This window comes from Mustela erminea, chromosome 1 (genome assembly GCF_009829155.1).
Source record: "Mustela erminea isolate mMusErm1 chromosome 1, mMusErm1.Pri, whole genome shotgun sequence".
Taxonomy (NCBI): domain Eukaryota; kingdom Metazoa; phylum Chordata; class Mammalia; order Carnivora; family Mustelidae; genus Mustela; species Mustela erminea.
This window is the reverse complement of record NC_045614.1, coordinates 143,726,121-143,746,082: the sequence shown is the minus strand read 5'-3', so window position 1 is coordinate 143,746,082 and position 19,962 is coordinate 143,726,121. Positions and strand designations below refer to the sequence as shown.

Here is a 19,962-nt window from a genome sequence, read left to right as displayed (position 1 = left end):
TGTCAGGTGCTCCTCTCCTCAGGTATGAGGTATTCCTCAGTGCCTAGGGAGAAGAAAGGCGAGGTTTGGAGTTGGCTTCCTAGGGATGCAGCTCTTGCTCTTACCAGCCTTCCCCTGTCAGCCTCTCTTCCTCCTTTTCCTGCCCGAGATCTTGCCACCCGTTTCCTTTGTTGGCCAGTCTGGTCTCTTTTTCCCCTGAAATCCTTAAGCATTAACTGTCTGTCACACAACTGGGGAGTTATTTATATATTGCCTTGTAACGGTCCTTATTCTTTTTGGAGTATTGTCCGTCCTTCCTATAAATATATGCTTACTCCTAGGGGAGCTGGCCTTTGCTCCCAGTGGTTGGTTGAACCTTCACCTCTCCCTCCAGGCTTCCTCCCCTTGAACTTCAGAGAGGAAGGAATTTCTGTCCATTTCCCTTCGCTCACTCCCACCCTGACTGACACCCATACAGACTTTTCTACAGCAGCCAGTCCTTACCTGTCTGCTTCGCCTCGGCCAGTGAGATCCTCCTTTCACCTCAGGTGACTTCCTCCCCATGTGTGCGCCTGCCCAGGCCTGGAGATCACGTGTGTGTGCTTTCTCCTGGGCAGGCACCACAGTTCTAAGCATGTTATATAGCTCACTTAATTCTCGAAATAACCCTATAGTCCAAGTACACTTAGCAGTCCTGTGTTAGAGACAAGTGACCGAAGCACCTGGAGGCTGAGTGACTTGCTCAAGACCCCAAAACCGGCAAGTGATTGGAACCGTGAAAGGAGCCATGCCATCCAACTCCACGGCCTGTGCGCATCACCATTACCAAGCGAGTTAACATATGCTGGGTGATGGGACACCTGGGTGGCTTAGTGGGTTAAGCCTCTGCCTTCTGCTCAGGTCATGATCCCAGGGTCCTGGGATCAAGTCTCAACATCAGGCTTCCTACTCAGCAGGATGCCTGCTTCTCCTGCCTGCTGCTCCCCTGCTTGTGCTCGCTCTCTCTCCCTGACAAATGAATAAATAAAATCTTTAAAACAAAAACAAAAACATATGCTGGAAGCTTAGATGGGGCGAGTTGGGTGGCCAGTGAGGGTACAACCAATACTCTGTGCAGAATAAACCTACCTACCCTTGGATGGTGTAGATGATTCTGGTTTCAGAATCACATTCTTTAAGGCATTGAAACCGCTTAAGATAACAGCCCCCATACCTGTGTATCCACCTGCCCCTGGACATGTTTTCCCATGACACCTTTCTGACACCTCAAATTCAAGTATTGAACCCAGAAACCCAAGTAAGATCAATGGATTGTGTCAATGCCAATATCCTGGTTGTGATATAATAGTTTGCAAGATGTTAGCATCTGGGGTAGGTAGGTAAAGGATATGTTGGATCTTTTATGTAATATTTGTTAAAACTGTACAAAGTTTAATTAAAAAGTTCATGAAAACAGACTGAACTCAGCCCCTTCCCCTGCCCAGTCTCCCACTTCCACATCTTTTTTTTTTTTAATATTTTATTTATTTATTTGACAGACAGAGATTACAAGTAGGCAGAGAGGCAGGCAGAGAGAGAGGAGGAAGCAGGCTCCCCGCTGAGCAGAGAGCCCGATGTGGGGCTTGATCCCAGGACCCTGGGATCACGACCCGAGCTGAAAGCAGAGGCCTTAACCCACTGAGCCACCCAGGCGCCCCCCACTTCCACATCTTAATTGATGGCACCAGGATCGGCTCAACTACCCCACTGAGAAATCCGGGGGCTGCCTTGCCCCTTTCTGTCCTCTTCTGTCTCAGGCTGGTTGCCATTTTACCTACTCTTCTTTGTTCCATCTTCCCTCATCTCCCCACTGGGCTTTATAGTCCTCTTTTAATCTGTCTCCCTTACAGCTATCTGAGAGGGTCTTAATTTACATATCTGGTCTTATCATTCCTTTGCTAAAAATCCTTCAGTGGCTTTTCATCATTTGCGATGACAGATCAAACCCCATAGTTTGTCACTGCCAGGGTCAGAGTCATCTGGGCTGCTGGTTATCTATGCAGATTTCTGGACCCTGTTCCAGACTTCTGGGGTTGAAATCTCTGGAGCCCGGAGCTATAACAGTGTGTTTGACCAGCGCCCTCTGGTGGTCATTTCATGCACTAGCACTTGAGGACCTCAGGCCTGGGCCACCCACCTAGCCTCACTGGTCCTTTCTCCCTCTGCCTTTCTGGTGCCCCCATTATCTGGCATGTTGCACATTGCTATTCGTGTCTGTGGAACTCCTTTTTCCGTCCCTTAAGACTTGGCTACAGTGTCCTGTGCCCTGTGGTGTGTTGGAGTGCTTAACCTTAGTGCTGCCAATCTCTGTGTCCCTGTGTGTCTTCCTGACTCTAGGATGAATTGCCCCAGGTAAGGGCTACTTTTTCTTCACCTTTTGTGGTCTGAGACCCCAAGGGAGCTTCTGGCCCCTGGTAGGCATTTAATATTTGTTGCTAAATGGTTTTATTCTATCTTGACTACTCACTTTGTTCTTAAAGTTAAGCAGTACTTAGTATCAGTGCTCAGTAAATCAAACTGGAGAGAAATAGCCTGTTAAAAATAACATAGTAAAATCACTCATCCAGACAAAAACAGGTATTGGGTATTTGCCACGAAACACCAGTATTCTACAGGTAATTCTGTGTTAGAGGAAAACTTTTTTAAAGCATGAAAGAAATGTCATACTTTATTACCACAGCATTTCTGCTGTCTCCCCTCCCCCTGCTACCCCCCCCCCCCCATTTTTCTGCTCTCCAGCCAAAGGGCCTGATTTCATCAACTGACCATTCAGCAGAACACAACATTCCAGCCAGTGGGCTGACTCTGTCGGTTTCATGTCGCCTGAGACAGCGGTTTTCATTTGGACTGTCCTTTACCCAGTCTGCCGATCAGCACGCTGATTTCCCCCTTTCATTCCCCAAGTGAATAGTGGCTGAATAGGGAATTTCAGGTTTTCTGTGAATCATTTCATAGGCTACAACTGATTAACTTTTTAAAGCCTATTATTATGGAAATTTTAAACATATGCAGAAGAATAAAGTCCCTATTACTGTTCACCCAGGTTTAACCATTACCTCATGGACACACTTACTTCCACCCCTTTTCCTCCTCCCTGCTCCCACTCCCTCAACATCTTATCATCATATCCTCTTGCAGGGGATTACTTTCTTTTTTTTTTTTAAAGATTTTATTTATTTATTTTGACAGAGAGAAATCACAAGTAGATGGAGAGGCAGGAGAGAGAGAGAGAGGGAAGCGGGCTCCCTGCCGAGCGAGCAGAGAGCCCGATGCGGGACTCGATCCCAGGACCCTGAGATCATGACCTGAGCCGAAGGCAGCGGCTTAACCCACTGAGCCACCCAGGCGCCCCAGGGGATTACTTTCTGTCAGCATGGGATATTCTTTTACTTCATGAAATGCAGATGATTTCTTACTGATAGTATTTCAAGTAAACATTTAAAAAATTATATAACAACTGTATTGAGATATTAATATACTTTACAAGTCATTTAAAATGCATATTTTAGTGTTTTTTTTAGTGTGTTCACAAAGTTGTGAAACCATGGCCCCATTGTATTTTTAAATTTTTATTAAATTTCTATTTAGGGTTGTTTGGCTGGCTCAGTCGGTGGAGCATGAGACTTGATCTTGGGGTTGTTAAGTTTGAGCCCCATGTTGGGTGTAGAGATTACTTAAAGTCTTAAAAATTTTTGAGTGTAGTTGACATACAGTGTAATGTTTCAGCTGTACAACACAGTGATTCAACATCTATATACCTTATGTTTACAAGTGTAGCTACCATCTGTCACTCTATGTTGCTATGATAGTATCATTGACTGTATTCCCTATGCTGTACCTTTTATTCCCGTGACTTATTCATTCCATAACTGGAAGCCCTCACCTCCCACTCCTCTTCTTGCATTTTGCCCATCCTCCTAGCCCTTCCCTCTGGCAGCCATCATTTTGTTCTCTGCATTTATAGGTCTGATTCTGCTTTTTGTTTATTGATTCATTTGTTAAGATTTCACACAGGTATGAAATCATAGGGTATTTGTCTTTCTCAGTTTTATTTCTCTGTACTGTAATACCCTCTTAAGCTCATCCGTTGCACATGACAAGATCTCATCCATCTTTAGAGCTGCGTAATATCCCATTGTATATATTTCTGCAACTTCTTTAATCACTCATCTTTCCTTTTTTAAAAAAAAATATTTTATTTTTTATTTGACAGAGAGATCACAAGTAGGCAGAGAGGCAGGCAAAGAGAGAGGGGAAGCAGGTTCCCTGCTGAGCTGAAGGCAGATGCTTAAACCACTGAGCCACCCAGGTGCCCTATCCATACATTTCTTGATGGACACTTGGGTTGCTTCCATAATTTGTCTATTGTGAATAATGCTGCAGTACACATAGGGAAATGTATATCTTTCCAACGTAGTGTTTTTCTCTTCTTTGGATAAATACCCAGTAGTGGAATTACTGGATCATATGGTAATTCTCTTTTTAATTTTTTGAGAAACCTCCATACTGTTTGCTAGAGTGGCTGCATCAATTTATATTCCCACCAGTAGTGCCAGAGGGTTCTTTTCTCTCTATATCCTCACCAACACTTGTTTCTTGTGTTTTTGATTCTAGCCATTCTGAGAGGTGTGAGGTGATATCTCATTGTGGTTTTGATTTGCATTTCCCTGATAATGAGTGATGTTGAGCATCTTTTCATGTGTCTGTTGGCCATCTGTGTGTCTTCTCGAGAAATGTCTATATGTAGTCTCTGTCCATTTTTTAATCATTTTCTATTTTTAGTTTTGAGTTGTTTAAGTTCTTTACTTATTTTGGATACTAATCCTTTATCAGATATGTCATTTGCAAGTACCTTCTCCCATTCAGTAGATTGTCTTTCTGTTTTATTGATTGTTTCCTTTGCCGTGCAAAAGCTTTTTATTTTGATGAAGGCCCAATAGTTTGTTTTTGCTTTTGTTTCCCTTGCCTCACGGAACCTATCTAAAAAAAAATGTTGCTACAGCCTATGTCAAAGAAATTACTGCCTGTGTTCTCTTCTAAGAGTTTTATGGTTTTAGGTCTCATGTTTAGGTCTTTAATCCATTTTGAGTTTATTTTTGTGTGTGGTGTTTGAAGTGTTCCAATTTTATCCTTTTGTATATAGCTGTCAGGTTTTACCAGACCATTTATTGAAGAGATTGTGTTTTCCCTGTTGTGTATTTTTTTTTTTTTTTAAAGAATTTATTTATTTGGCAGACAGCATGCAAGCAGGGGTAGAGGCAGGCACAGGGAGAGGATGAAACAGGCTCCCTGCTTAACAAGGAGCCCCACCCTCACAGGGCTGGATCTCAAGACCCTGGGATCATGACCTGAGTCTAAGGCAGACACTTAACGTACTGAGCCACCCAGTCACCCCTCCTATTGTGTATTCTTAAAATGGACACATTTTAGAATATTTTTATCACACTTAAAAGAAATCCTGTACCCATTAGCAGACATTCTCCATTTACCCTACCTTCCCCTCTACTTTAGGTAATCTAAATCTAGATTTGCCTGTTCTCAACATTTCATATAAATGAAATCATAAAATATGTGGTCTTTGAAGCTGCCTTCTTGCAGTTAGCATAATGTTTTCAAGGTTCATCTATGTGGTAGTATGTGTTAGTAGTTCCATTCATTCCTTCTCATGACCAAATGGTATTCCTTTGATTGCATATAACACATTTTATTTATCCATTCACCAGTTGATGGACATTTGGATTGGCTTTCACTTTTTGGCTATTGTGAATCATGCTGCTATGAACACTGGTTTATAAATATTTGTGTGGACATATGCTTTCCTTTCTTTTGGGAATATAGCTAGTTGTGGAGTTGATGGATTTTATGGTAACTCTATGTTTAACTTTTTTTTTTTTTTTAAGGATTTTGTTTATTTCTTTGAGAGAATGAGTGAGAGCAGGGGGAGGGAAATAGGGAGAGGGAGAAGCGTACTCCCCACTAAGCAGAGATCTGGATGAGGGGGCTCCATGTGGGCCTCGATCCCAGGACTCAGCTCATGACCTGAGTCGAAGGCAGATAAACCCACTGAGCCACCTGGATGCCCTTACGTTTAACTTTTTGGGGAAATGCTAAACTGTTTTCTACAGCGTCTGTATCATTTTACATTCCCACCAGCAATACGTGAAGACTGTAATTCATACATATCCTCAGCTCTACTTGTTACCGTCTGTCTTGTTGTTTGTAACTGCCAGGGTGGTATCTCATTGTGGTTTCGGTTTGCATTTTCCTGGTAGCTGGTGATGTTGAGCATCTTTTCATCTGCTTATTGGCCATTTGTTTATCTTCTTAGAGAAATGTCTGTCGATCATTTGCTCATTTTTTTATTATCAAGTTGTAATAGTTCATTATATATTCTAGATCCAAGTCTCTTATCAGATACATGATTTGTGGATATTTTCCTCCAATTTGTATGTTGTCTTTTCACTTAATTGATGGCATCCTTTAATCAAAAAAGCATTTTGGGCGCCTGGGTGGCTCAGTGGGTTAAGCCTCTGCCTTTGGCTCAGGTCATGATCTCAGGATCTTGGGATGGAGTCCCGCATCGGGCTCTCTGCTCAGTGGGGAGCCTGCTTCCTCCTCTCTCTGTCTGCCTCTCTGCCTACTTGTGATCTCTCTCTGTCAAATAAATAAATAAAATCTTTAAAAAAAAAAAAGCATTTTACCAAAAAAAGAAAAAAAGTGAGAAAAATGTGTAAAATCTTCTAGTCATTCTTACTGTGTATTTAGAGGTGGAATGTGCTGGGTCTTGCACCACTGAAGTTTTTTCTCTCCTTTCGGACCTCCTCTCTCCTTCTTAGACCTTTCAGTCTGTACCAAAGTCAGGCTGATGAAATCTTCTACATCCTATAGGCTGCTCCCCTGGTGGAGAGGCAAGAACTTTTATTATAGTGGTGTAGCTAGGAAGAATTTTCTAGGGTATAGGTTTCTCCTTCAAGGAGAGTGTCCTTTTTGACTAAGTTCTTCATTAAGTGGATCACCTTAAAAATGTGCACCTTACTCTCTGGGACTGGTGGAAGTTTTTAAACAATCTCTGTTGGATTTATTTTACAGAGTGAGTTCCCACTTGGTTTGATATCAGAGGAAAGAATTTGGCTGGGAACATAAAGGATACATATACATGTTTACTGGAAGTTTATTAAAGAGAATTGAAGTTCAGTATTTGCATGGGCCTTTGGAGGGCACTGACCAGCAGGTGCTTCTGGTTGCATTGGCTATAAGAAAGACAGCACGCCAGGGAGGGAATTTGGCATTTCCTAGGTGGTGTTTGAAAGCTAGGTATGCAGCGATGAGTTTAAACTAGAAAGCTAAGATGTTTGTAGGAAGATTTGAAAGGCAGAATAATTGGGGGGTGACTTGATGTAGTGGTTGTTTTGGGAGCACCTTATAGGGTACCGACTCAAGTCAGTACTTAGATATTTACTAGGTGAAGCATAGTTTTATGGAGATTAAAGAGGATGAAAGAGGAGGTTGTGTAGCTATCAGAGAACAGAGGGAGATTCCCTTCAGGTGGTGGGTGGTGTCCAGAGAGCAAAGGCTATGTATGCGATTTGACATTTGAATTGGGTCCAGAAAAATTTGCACACGTGAACACAGGTGAGTAGAGAAGGTATCGTAGATGAAGAGCGTGCGAGATAAAGCAACTGTCGCTAATTAATGGGAGGTAGTGTTTGAAATGATTTTAAGTCCTAACTAAAGAGTTGGGCCTTAATTCATGAAGGATTGTAGTTCCGTTGAAGGTTTTGGAACCATGATGCTGACATTGATTGATTTCACAAATGCTTATCCAGACCATTATGTTAGGCATTGGCAGCTAGCTGTAGCAGAGGCAGGATCTAACATTAGTGACAACGGGTGCTGCTGTTCCCTGACAGCCAAGATCGAACCTTAGCTTCCTTTCAAAAAACTTTCCATCCCAGTAACGGTGATGATAGCTACCACATGCGATCAATTTCTGCTCTGCATGCATCATGCTAAGTAACTCCTCCTTACAGTAGTTCGTGTGTGCATTTGCGTGTGTGTGTGTGTGTGTGTGTGTGTGTGTGTGTTTGATTCCTGTTGCAGAGGAGGAAACTGAGACTCCGCTGAAGTCAGACACCATTTTTCACATCACATAGCCGAGTTGCGGAGTGAGAATTTGCACTAGGGCCATCCTGTTCTGCAGTTCGTTACCACAATTGCTGAATGCGCCCTGTGTCGTTCTGTCCCGGCAAGGGCAGCTTCTCCGTGAGCCCGGCTGCACCTGGCGCGATTTGTGTTTGCCCCCTGGGGTGGGTGTCCCTCCCCTTCTGGGTTCCCAGGTTTCTTTTTAATACTGCAGGTGTTCCAGGCCCAGCAGGGTCATCTTTAATGTAAGTTGGCCTGTCTCTGTTCTTACTTGTAGGGGTTTTCATGCACTACCAGTGGGCCGGTGCTGTAGTGCAGGCCTAGCTGCTGTGCCTGGGACTAGCCAGTGCTAGGGAGAGCTGCACAAAGCTGAAACCCCTTCTGTCCTGGAGGTTAGGCCTTAACAAAGAAGCAATAGTGGCTAGGATTCTGGGAGGCTAGGGGGAATGTTGTCAAAGGGGTCTGTCATTCTTTTTAGTCCTGGCCCCTTGCGCTGCTCTCAGTGATGTTTATGTGCATAAACTTTCTGATCATCTGGCTTCGGGGCCCTGAAGTTCTCTTTATCAACCAACTCCAAATGACGGGCTGTATCCTCAGAGCTGCACCACCCGCTGAGTGGCCTCCTTGACCACTGTCTACATCTTTCCACCTTGGAATAGCCCCCTTGCCCCCATCATCTTCCCTGTGATTTGTAGCCATTCCTATTTTTTTTTCATCACCTGAAACTGGGCTCCTTACTCCAGACTAGTTAAATCAGGAACTGTTGGGGAGGGGGCTGGAGGCCAATACTGGCCTTTGGAAGAAGCTCTCCTGGGTCCCTGTTTGCTCGGTGTTGCTGAGAGCCACTGCCTGTCCTGTCACTGCCCCCCCGCCCCCTCCCCCACTCTTGGTCCTTACTAAGCAGGAGGGCAGGTGTCAATGATTCCCAATAATTTTAAGTACTGGTGGCTATTTGCAATTTTCTGTTTTTAATTTTTAATAAAAATTTTGTGTGCATCCTGATTTTTTTAGACTAATCCTTTCTAGACTGTCCTATGTCCCAGACCTCTGGATCTCCCTGATTGATATAATTTAATGTCAGTTAAATAGAGTTAAAACCCACTACTAAGAGGGCTACATTTGCATTCCATTTGAATCCCAAAAGGCATTCAGATTGTGGAATGTCCTATTCAGCATATTTAAAAAAAAAGAAATGCATATGTTTATATGAACATTCCAGCACATATAAAAGAAAAAAAAACCCTGAAAAGATAAATATTAAAATATTTAATTATGAGCGAGGAGATTACAGATGTTTTCCTTTTCATATCTGCATTGTACATTTTCTGTGGTGAACATACATTTCTTCCATATTTTAAGAAACAATCTTAAAAAGAAAATATACCCTGGACAAAGTAGGGGTGTGTGAATGTGTGGGTTATTTTTAGCTCTTGAGGCTAGAATATTCTGTGGGGGCATTGAGGATGGTACCATACTGAGAGTGAGTTAATAGCAAGGCTTGGCACACAAAAGCTAGGATTTGGATCCTTGTTATTTTTGTTTTTGCTTATTATAGCTAAGCTAAACTTGTCCCATCTGATGGTTGGCATTTTGTTTTGTTAAATGAGTGTCATGAGACTATTAGTCCTTAATGGGGGCAACAGAAGATGATGACACTGATAATTTACTGCTATGTTTTTAATGGTGATAGATTAATTTTAATGATAATATCTTATTGGTGGTGCTTTCTGAAGAACAATATTATATTAGGAACAGAATGCTGACCTAGTATCTGTTCATCTTTTTGCATTGACTTATTGCTAGAGTTTAACATGTGCATTTAAATTTTGATTTTAAAAAAGACACAGTGAGAATAAGTAGTTCAGACCGAGACTTAACAGTAGTTCTTTCTGGGTACTGTTGTCAAGTACTTTTAACAGTACTTAAAAAATAAAAACAAAGCCCTGAATCCCCAACAGATGTTCGGTTTTTGCTCTTACTTTTGTCAAAATAAGTTCCTTTAAAAATAAGGTGGGAGAGGTAATTGCCAGGATAATGGGAAAATAGCATTGTATGGTAATGTTTCAGTAGGGTGGTTCCTTCTGAAAGGCTGTTTCTCTAATCCTTGGGGAAATTTGGCTGTGAGCATGCAATTATTACATTTTTATCCACAGAATGGGCTAAAGCTGGCATCACATCCTTCATGGTTGCCAGAGGCAACACACTGATTTAATTTGTGCCCCTCTGGCAGACATTTTTGAATAATTTTAGTGATTTTTTTTTTTTTTTTTAATTTCCTTTCCAGTCTCCTACTTTGTTGCTCACTACTCTTTCTGACTGAGTTCTGAGTTGTCTTGTGTTGGTTGAGGAGAGTAGAATCATTGAAGGTCCAGGTGATTGTCCATGAGGCTCAGCCGTGCTGGTGTTGTTAGCAGGTGTGGGGAAGGGGAGTGCAGGTCAGGATGCTGTCATGGGCCAGCCCATGGTGAATGCCAGTCCTCTTACAGACTGTCCAAAATGGAACAAATCTTAAAGAGGCATGTTTGAAATCCGACTTGGAGAACTGCATTTGGAGGATTTTGAATTATTTTGGAGTAGAATTGAAAATTTTGAGGTGCTCACCTCCTCTATTTCCTGCTTGTGGCTTTGAAATTTCTTGTGCTGTTGTTAGCATAACATGGAGCCTTAGGAAATGCACAAAACTCACAAGCAGGCATCTCTCCTCTTCCTTTAGGAGTCAGAGAGACACACATGGGGAGAGCTGCCTTCTCCGCCCAGGAGCTGGCCAACATTCCTGCAGGGTATCTAGGGCCGTCCACGTTGCCTTACTGGGCTGGGTGTGCTTTTTTGTGTAATGCTTGCACATGCCAAAACCACTTCTTTGTAACAAATGTTTGTTGTATATGTACATCCTTAAGCTAATCAGAAAGGGGGGAGAAAACATTAATTCCTATATTCATCATATCTGGAAATTTAGATTTTTTTTTTTTTTTTAAATGCAGAGTGGACACAAATATCTACCAGATATCTTCGAGAGCAGTTGGCCAAGATTTCTGACTTCTACCACATGGCTTCCAGTGCGGGGGATGGTTCTGTCCCTGTGCCACCGGACGTGGAGCAGGCCATGAAGCAGTGGGAGTACAATGAAAAGCTGGCGTTTCACATGTTCCAGGTGACCTCAAGAACCTCAAGTCTTTAAAGCATGCTTTTAAGAAGAGAGCAGATTCCTTATAGTTTAAGTGGTATCTTTATATAAACCAAATACATTCAGGGCAAGTAGTCTGATATTTCTCACCTGGAGTTGTAGTCACGGTAACGCCTTTGCCTCGAGATGACAGCTGACAGCTGCTTCTTCTGTATATTGATCTGCAGCTTGCAATGATCTTAGCTCTTTTAATGCTGTTAATTTTTTGGTATTTTTTTCTATTAAATATCCCTTCCAAACCTTTTATTTTGCAAAAACTGGATATGTTTAATTCAGAAAAATATTTGTTGGTGCTTCCTAGCTCCTCGATCTCCACTAGGGCTTAGTTTCTCCATAGAAGGGTCATCTTAATTTGGCTCAGCGACAGTTTAAAATACAGTTGGGAGGATGAGTGAGGGCCTGGAGCAAGGACTGAATGCTCTTTGGACAAGCTGATGTAAATCATATTGACCAGAAGAGGGCGCTTGTGCTATTATTTGCCTTTGTTCCTAGTAAGGAGGCAGAAGTGTATTGGGCTGAAGTTCTCTCACTAGCGGAGACTTTCACTGACTGCTCTCTTGATCAGAGAGGACGGGGGTAAAAAGGATGTGTGATTTCAAATTTTCCCCTTAGAACTTTATAATTTCCAGGTTGTAAGTGACTTTTTCTAAGAGTTCAATGTAGGAAAAAGCCTGGTTCTTTGGGAAGTAGCATTGCTAGTTTTAAGGCTGTTAAAACCACTCTTAGAAATCCCAGTTCCATTAGCAGGGGACTACCTTGGTACCTTCCCTCAGCCTTTATGACTTTTACTGAGCTAAGGATGTAGTCTGCATCGTTGAAAAGATTGTCTCTCAGCATGCTGAATATTTTTGGAAGGATTACTTTATGTATGGGGAACACTGAAATCAGTATCTCTTTAATAGGAGGCAGTTAGGTCCTAGAGAGATGAGTTTCACTGGGACATTCATGTTTGGATTTAAAAGTTTATTATATTTTCATTGGCCATATTCTGAAAAGTGAAAAAATTGTACAGAAATAAAGGTATGGGTAAATACACAAAAGCCTCCCGAAGGTGGATGTGACGTAGCCATTGAAAGTTGTGTTTAGGGAGATTTATTCTTTTTGAAACTTGCGTTTGCCATCTCTTCTTCTTAAGTACAAAATTCCATTTAATTCACTTCTTTATTAGATAGTTCATGTCACAGGTCTTAAAATTTTAAACTTTACTTTTTCTGTGACTAACCTTTTAACTCTTTGATTTTAAGCTTTTTAAAAATTAGAAATGAGAAGCAAGTAGATACCTTGATACCATGTCAGTGTGATGTCACTGTCACCTTTGAAATACTGAAGCTATAATTTCTCAGGGTATTTTCACACAAATTGTTGATCATCATGATAGTGGAGCCCTGGGAATAGATAGATAGGGAAATGTTGCTAGGAATCAAGTAGGAGTTCATGTTAACTACTAAGGTTGTTGCCACAGTGACCGTAGAAATGTGTCTTTCCCAGAAAACATATCTTTTTGTTAATGTTTTGGAGATTCTTTCATGATGTGAATCATAATGCAAAACTAGAACATGACATTAAATACATACGTGCATAGACTGTCATAGAAGAATTGTGTATTTATATGCATGTGTGTATGTTTATGTGAGGATAGTAGATGAAAATGTTAATAGTGCTTATGTCAAGAGGGGCTAGACCACCCCTGTGGGGAATTTTGGAAATTTGAGGTGAGTTGTTACTTTTAGGGTAGTTATGTTGGAATACGTATACTTTATTTTTTTAATAATTTTAAAATTCTTTGTTAAAGATTAATTAGGACATTCTATTGATTTTTAAGGTTATATAAAATAGGTTAGTATATATAACCTATTTTATACATAGGTTATAGTATCTGAAATTCATTTTAGGATAGAGGCAGGGGTTATTAGGAGGGCATTAGATCTGACGGGATTTTCATCTGATGGGGTCTTTTGTTCTTCATAATTAACACCATTGGACAAGTTTTCTCCTGTGAGTATAAGTTCGTACTCTCCTGAAATCTAGCCAGGTGCTTGACATGCCCTGGGAGTCTCAAAGCTTGTGAATTTCCTTTCTCATAAGAATTAAATTTTTTTTTCAGTTTAGAATGAAGCAGATTGCCCCCCCCAATCCAACCAAAAAAACCCCCAAACAACAACAAAAAAAGCCATCCCATACTGACCACACAGAATCACACTGGGTCTTAGTTTTGTTTAGAATTTGGACTGTGATCCAGGAGACTGTATTTTTACTGTAACAACAACAATAATAATAGTAAAATTACACTTAAGCATGAGAGTAATAGTGCTCTTTTTGAATGTTAACTTGGTTTTGCTTTAACGTTATCAGTGTAACTTTTCTTTGTTCATTGAAGGAAGGAATGCTAGAGAAACATGAATATTTGACATGGATCTTGGATGTTTTAGAAAAGATCAGACCAATGGATGATGATCTTCTTAAACTCTTGCTGCCACTAATGCTGCAGGTAGAGTATGTGCGATCCTGAGCCTGGTGATTCTATGGGCAAGAAAGGAGTCTGATAAGGATGACTAAGTACGTAGAGGTTGAAGAGGGAAACATTCTTTTTGGAATGGAAGGGAAAGATGTCTTGATCCTACACACATGAAGTGATCAAGAGGCAATCATTTATATTGGCCATGTTGATAGATTTTAAGCACCTGTCCTTCTAAAGTATTCTCCCCCCGACCCCTCCCCAGCCCTGATTTCTCCTGTCACTGAGCTAAGCAGACAGCTCTTTAAATACCATTTCCTGATGCACACAGATTTTTGGGAAAACAAATTCTTTTTTACGGATTAGAGGGTTTTCTGTATCTTTTGATGGGCTGGGAACTTCCTATTTTTTAATGATTACTATAAGGTCTGTTATAATTTCGGTTATTTGGAAAAAAATGTATTTAGGAAAAAAGTTTTCTTGGAATGCTAGTACATGGACTTGATAGCTGAAGTGCTATGCAGGTCTATGTAGTGAAAAGTGATTCTCTTCCTCTCCCTAGTGCCCTCCTGGGCACGACACTGTGCTAGTGTCCTGTGTATCCTCCCTGTGACAGTCTGTGCCTGTGCTGTCCGTGAGAGTAGCCACTAGCCAGATGGGGCTTTTGAGCCCTTGAAATGTGACAAGTACAATATGAGATGTGCTCTTAGTATAAAATGCACACCACATTTCAGATTTAGTTCAGGAGAGAAGTGCATAATATATCATTAAATCTTTTTTGTGTTGATTATCTGCTGAAATGATAGCATTTTGGATATAATGGGTGAAAGAAAAGACATTACTCTTTTAAATTTTGCCTGTTATTTTTTTCTGATGGTTATTAGGAAACTTAAAGTACATGGCTTGCATTGTTTCTTTTGGATGGCACTGGTCTCTATGGTACTTTTGAAGGGTTTTTTTCTTCTTCTTCTTCTTTTTTTTTTCTTAATGAAAAAAGTCTATGTTAAAGTAGTTGTTTCACTGAATAGCATCGGACATGACTGAAGCCTGGTGTCCTTGTTGCTTCTCAGTATTCGGACGAGTTTGTTCAGTCGGCTTACCTGTCTCGTCGTCTTGCCTACTTTTGTGCCCGGCGTCTTGCCTTGCTGCTGAGCGATAGCCCCAGCCTCCTTGCTGCCCACTCGCCCCACATGATGATAGGACCAAACAGCTCAAGCATCGGGGCCCCCAGCCCTGGCCCCCCCGGCCCTGTCATGAGCCCTGTGCAGCTGGCCTTCTCAGACTTCCTGTCCTGTGCGCAGCATGGCCCCCTGGTTTATGGACTTAGTTGTATGCTGCAGGTAAGTCCCCGGCCGTTGCTATTTTATGTTACAGTTCAGCGTAGAAAACGCCCGAGTTGAGAATTGTACCTTCAACTTTCATGGCACACTCCGATTTCTTCCTCACCCAAATAACTGACAAGAGTGACATTTCATGTTTTTATTTCTCTCTGGAAGATATGTTGCTTCTGTGTAGAAGAAAGTTACTGTAGTTGTCCTTTATTACACTGTGCAGCAGTTCAGTGATAAAAGCCTTCTGGAACCCAGAGAATGAGTCCACTGTATCACTTCTCTTCTAGAAAGACCGTTCCTCCATGCAGTGTTCCATAGCTTCCGCAGCTATGGAAGCTGGTTGCCATCCCTCTCTGGTTCTTTAAAATCCGGGTCACTCACCAGGCTCTGTTTATCTGCCATATATCACTGCTTGTATGGTCCTTGAACATCCAGCAGCGTGTAGGCCACAGGGCTGATACTGTCAGGAATGAGACCAGCCCTGTCCTGCAGAAGCTCCCAGGTCAGTGTTCAGGTCACATTTCTTGGGCTCTTACTGTGTCCTGCTCTTTCCTGTGGGGCTGTGGGACAGGGCTGGCCATAAAGACGTGTGCTCCACTCTGGTAGAGTCGACTGTCTCGTTGGGAGGACAGGCTTGTAGAGAGGACAGTTCTCATATCCTCTGGCCAAGGCTGATGGAAGGATGCACAGGGGACTAAGGGAGTTGAGAAGTGGAACTTGTAGTTCAATCTAGAATTCAGAGAGGCTTTCTGAAGGAAGTGGTCCTGACTAGTGCTTATAATAAGGGTTGTTTTTGTTTTGTTGTTTTTAAATAAAAGGTGCTAAAAACAGTTGGCAGAGAGAACAACGTGAGAAAAGGGCCAGAAGGTCTATTAGTTATTGTGCGTGAAGGTTGGTATTAATGGAATGTAAAGCATAAAGCCTGTTGAGGATCAGTTATAGAAGACTCCCTGTTTGTCTTAGGATTGCGATGCCGTTGCAGGGTTTTAGACAGAGAAATGACACGATCGGTTGTGTGGTTTAGTTAGATTGTTCTGGCCACAGTAGAGGGAGGATTTGTGGGAGTGGCGAGGTAGGGGAAAGAGATGAGGCCAAGCAGTCAGTTTGAGAGAGGGTAGGTAAGTTCACTTTTGGACTGTGTTGGATTATTTTATTCTTTTGCATCACTAAATGGATCTGTTCAAGAGGTTGTCTCATTCTGAAGTTGGGGAGACCACCAGCCAGATGTGTGGGTTTGAGTCATTGAGGACCACTAGGCTCACCCAAATCCCCAGAGGGGGTGAGATTTCCCAAAGAGGTAGCAGTGAGAGGCGAGCTGTGGATCTCGGGGGGCCTGCGTAGTTGAGAGGTGGCAGACGGGAAGACCATGGGGGCAACCATGAAAGTCTGGCTGGACTGGAGAGAACACACAGCGGAGAGTACTGTCACAGTCAAGGACAGTGAGAATAAAATAGGACTATTAGGGTTCTTTTTTTATTTGAGAGAGCAAGTGAGTATGAACATGGGAGAGGGGCAGATGAGAGGGAGAAGCAGACTCCGCACTGAGCAGAAGGCTCAACATGGGGCTTAATCCCAAGACTCTGGAATCATGACCTGAGCCAAAGGCAGCCACTTAACTGACTGAGCCGCCCAGGCATCCCCAAGATTGTTAATGATTCTGTTAAAATCCTAGTAAGAGCATGTATTGTGTTGTAAGCACTGTTGTAAATTATAACCTATAGTAAGTCATTCAGTTCTCAGAACCATCTTATGGGATTGGAACCAGTGTTACTGCTGCAGTGTTAGTGATGAAATGGTACAGGTCACACAGCAAGCAAGCGGTAAAGCTGGAATTCACGCCTTGCCGTCTGGATCCAGAGTCTACACCACTGTGCTAAGCTGCTTCTCTAGGTACTGCAGAAAGTTTCCAAAAGGAATTAGTAGTGGGCAGTGCCCAGTGGTGGGGGGAAGTCTGGTAAGAGATGGCTGGATTGTCTTTGGGAAGACTATGGTCACTGATGATCACAGTGAGAAGCCATATTAAGGTGGTTTGAGGAGTGATGAAGAATGGAGAGAAATAATGCTATCTCTTCTTTGAGAAACATGTCTGTGAGGGAAGAGAGAGAGAGTGCTGCTAGGCGAGTGGAGAGTTTTAAAAGATTTTGTTTGTTTTCTGAGACAAAGGTAAACTTGTAGAGAGAGTGAGAATAGAAGCAGCATGGTGTTTGAGAGACCAGTGCTTTGGATATTGGAGGCTTTGGAATTCAGAACACTGGCAAGGGTGCCATCATGGACAGGAAATGGGAGACGCTCCTCACCCGCCCACCCCACCCCCCCCATGCAGGAGGAGGGAGATGGGGATGTGGGCCCGTGGGGGCAGGTGCATTGGTGGGGCTCAGGGACGTGATGTTCTTCATGTCTGCCATCTGCTTCCCACCAAGACACTCCCTAGACCTCGGAATCTAGTTTTCTTAATATTTAATTTTGCATTTTAGAAAAGAAATACTGCATTCCCTCTCTGATAAGTCCAGAGTCTGTTGTTGAGTGGTGCCACAGTGTGGCAGCTAAGACCTATTTTTTTTTTTTTTAGCATCATTGCATACATGAGTTTAGCCTCTGCTCTGCCACTGACTAACTTGAACCTTGAGCCTTTGTTTCCTGAGGGGGATGAGGGGGATGGCGACAAGTCCTACTTTATTACCTCAGAGGGTTCACGTTGCAATGGCTGAAGGCTTCCAGGGCGCCGTACCATGCGGAGTAAGTGCTTAAGTACAGCGGAGCCGTAATCTCTAGTCTCCGTGTAGGAGGCAGCAGGCTCAGCATAGTGGTTCCAGGCACCTGGGCTGAAGTCAGTCTGGCTGGTTACCACGTCTCCTCCAGGGCTCATGTTCCTCTGGTGCAGTTGGAGGATGGCACTGCCTCCCTTAGGGGCTTCTTGTGACCTCCGGGTCAGGTGGTCATAGAAAGTGCTTCATGCAAGCTGGTGGAATGAAAAATGTCTTCAGGGGTCTGAGGTGGGGTAGACAAACCACAACCTGGAGGCCAAGTCCAGCCCAGGAGCTAAGAATATATTTTATATTTTCAGTGAGTTTATAAAACAAACAGAAAGAATATGTGACAGAAATTAGAGGTGACCCACAAAGCTTAAAGCATTTACCGTTTTTTTTTATAGAAAAAATGGCTTTTTATAGAAAATTTCCCATCCATGGTTCCTGCATGTCCAGCATCTATGAAGCTATATACTGCATTACCTTAGAGATTATTGCATAGATTTAAAAGAAAATTCCTTTTTAGGTTTTATAACCTTAGAAATGACATATTTTAATTCCATCTCATTTTTCTAATTGAGTGAACTGTTTTAAGTGACAAATTTTCAGTGGTGATTACTGTGTTTTTATTAACTTTCCTAGGTTTTTGGTGCTGGAATGTTAGTTTATGAATTATGATATTCCTTGATTTCTCAGTCAGTAGCTATACTCCTGCATTTCAAATTAATAATTCTTTTTTTGGGGGGTGCTTGTGTGTCTCAGTTGGTTAAGCATCTGCCTTTGGCTCAGGTCATGATCCCGGGGTCTTAGGATTGAGCCCCATGTCAGGCTCCCTACTCAGTGAGGAGCCTGCTTCTCCCTGTCCTTCTGCTTCTCCCCCTGGTTGTGTGCATGCTCTCTCTCTTTCTTTCTCTCTGTCAAATAAATAAAAAATAAAATCTTAAAAAAAGAAAAGTAATTCTTTGTTTGTTTGTTTGTAAAGATTTTATTTATTTGACACAGAGAGTGAGCGAGAGCACACAAGCAGGGGGAGAGGGAAAGGGAGAAACCGAATCCCCGTGGAGTGTAGAGTCCAACATTGGGCTCCATCTGAGGATTAACTGATCATGACCTGAGCTGAAGTCAGACACGTACTGAGCTACCCAGGCATCCCTCAAAATGAATAATTATAGTTTTATCTTAGGACTTGAAAATTTGGGAATAGGGTAAGTGGTCCATGTTTTAAATTCAGTGGTAGGAAACTATAATATCGTTATGACAGGGCATCATTTTTACTTTTAAGCTGTTGCACTTTTGTCATTCTGTTAAATATCTGGGTTTTCCTGCTTCATTTCTAGACTGTCACTCTCTGTTGCCCAAGTGCCTTGGTGTGGAATTATTCCACAAACGACAATAAGAGCGCGAACCCAGGCTCGCCCCTGGATCTGCTGCAGGTGGCCCCTTCCAGCCTCCCCATGCCTGGTGGGAACACGGCTTTCAATCAGCAGGTAGACTTCCTGTTAACGGTGGTTTGACAGGGCTTTTCATTCTTAAGAGGCGTCATGGCATAGCAGGCTGAGGTGTTAGAATCTCAGGTGCTTGGGTGCTGTTCCCAGCCCTGCTCCCCTTCTCTCTGGGGGATATGGGGGAAGTATTTAGCCTGTCTGAACCACAGAAGTTCATCACCTTGCTCCCTCTCCTCTTTCCCTCTTGCTGGGAAATTCTCACAGAGTTCTGCCGCCCACACCGTGGTTAACGGTGGTTCGAGTACATGACCACGGCGCTCCTAGTTGGTCATCTGTGATATTTAGTAACTATGTTTTGATGGGTTAGTTTGATTAGTGCTGTGCTGGGTTTTTTGGTTCAGAAACGTAAGAAACTTAAACCACAGGATCTAATGTTGAGACTAAGATCCCTGTTTTTTGCCAAGCATTTTTCTTAAATTAATAAAACATTCCTCCTCGTTTTCATACACAGAACAATGGCTCAAAAATGCTACTTTAGAGCTTTCACCTTTCCATATGATATTCTAAAAATTTTCACTTATAAAGCAAGCATTTCTTTTTTCTTTTTCTTTCTTTTTTTGGGGGGGGAGTGGTGAGCATT

At 42.4% G+C, this 19,962-nt stretch overlaps 1 protein-coding gene across 4 annotated transcripts in view; it reads left to right on the top strand.

The window, feature by feature from the left end:
• MED12L (mediator complex subunit 12L) overlaps positions 1–19,962 on the top strand; it is a 322,475-nt gene that overhangs the window by 57,754 nt on the left and 244,759 nt on the right. For all 4 annotated transcript variants that reach the window (XM_032345309.1, XM_032345302.1, XM_032345301.1 and 1 more), the window contains exons 6-9: positions 11,142–11,311; positions 13,722–13,832; positions 14,870–15,139; positions 19,215–19,364. In XM_032345309.1, the coding sequence (XP_032201200.1) occupies positions 11,142–11,311; positions 13,722–13,832; positions 14,870–15,139; positions 19,215–19,364 (701 nt within the window). The remainder of the gene's footprint in view (positions 1–11,141; positions 11,312–13,721; positions 13,833–14,869; positions 15,140–19,214; positions 19,365–19,962) is intronic.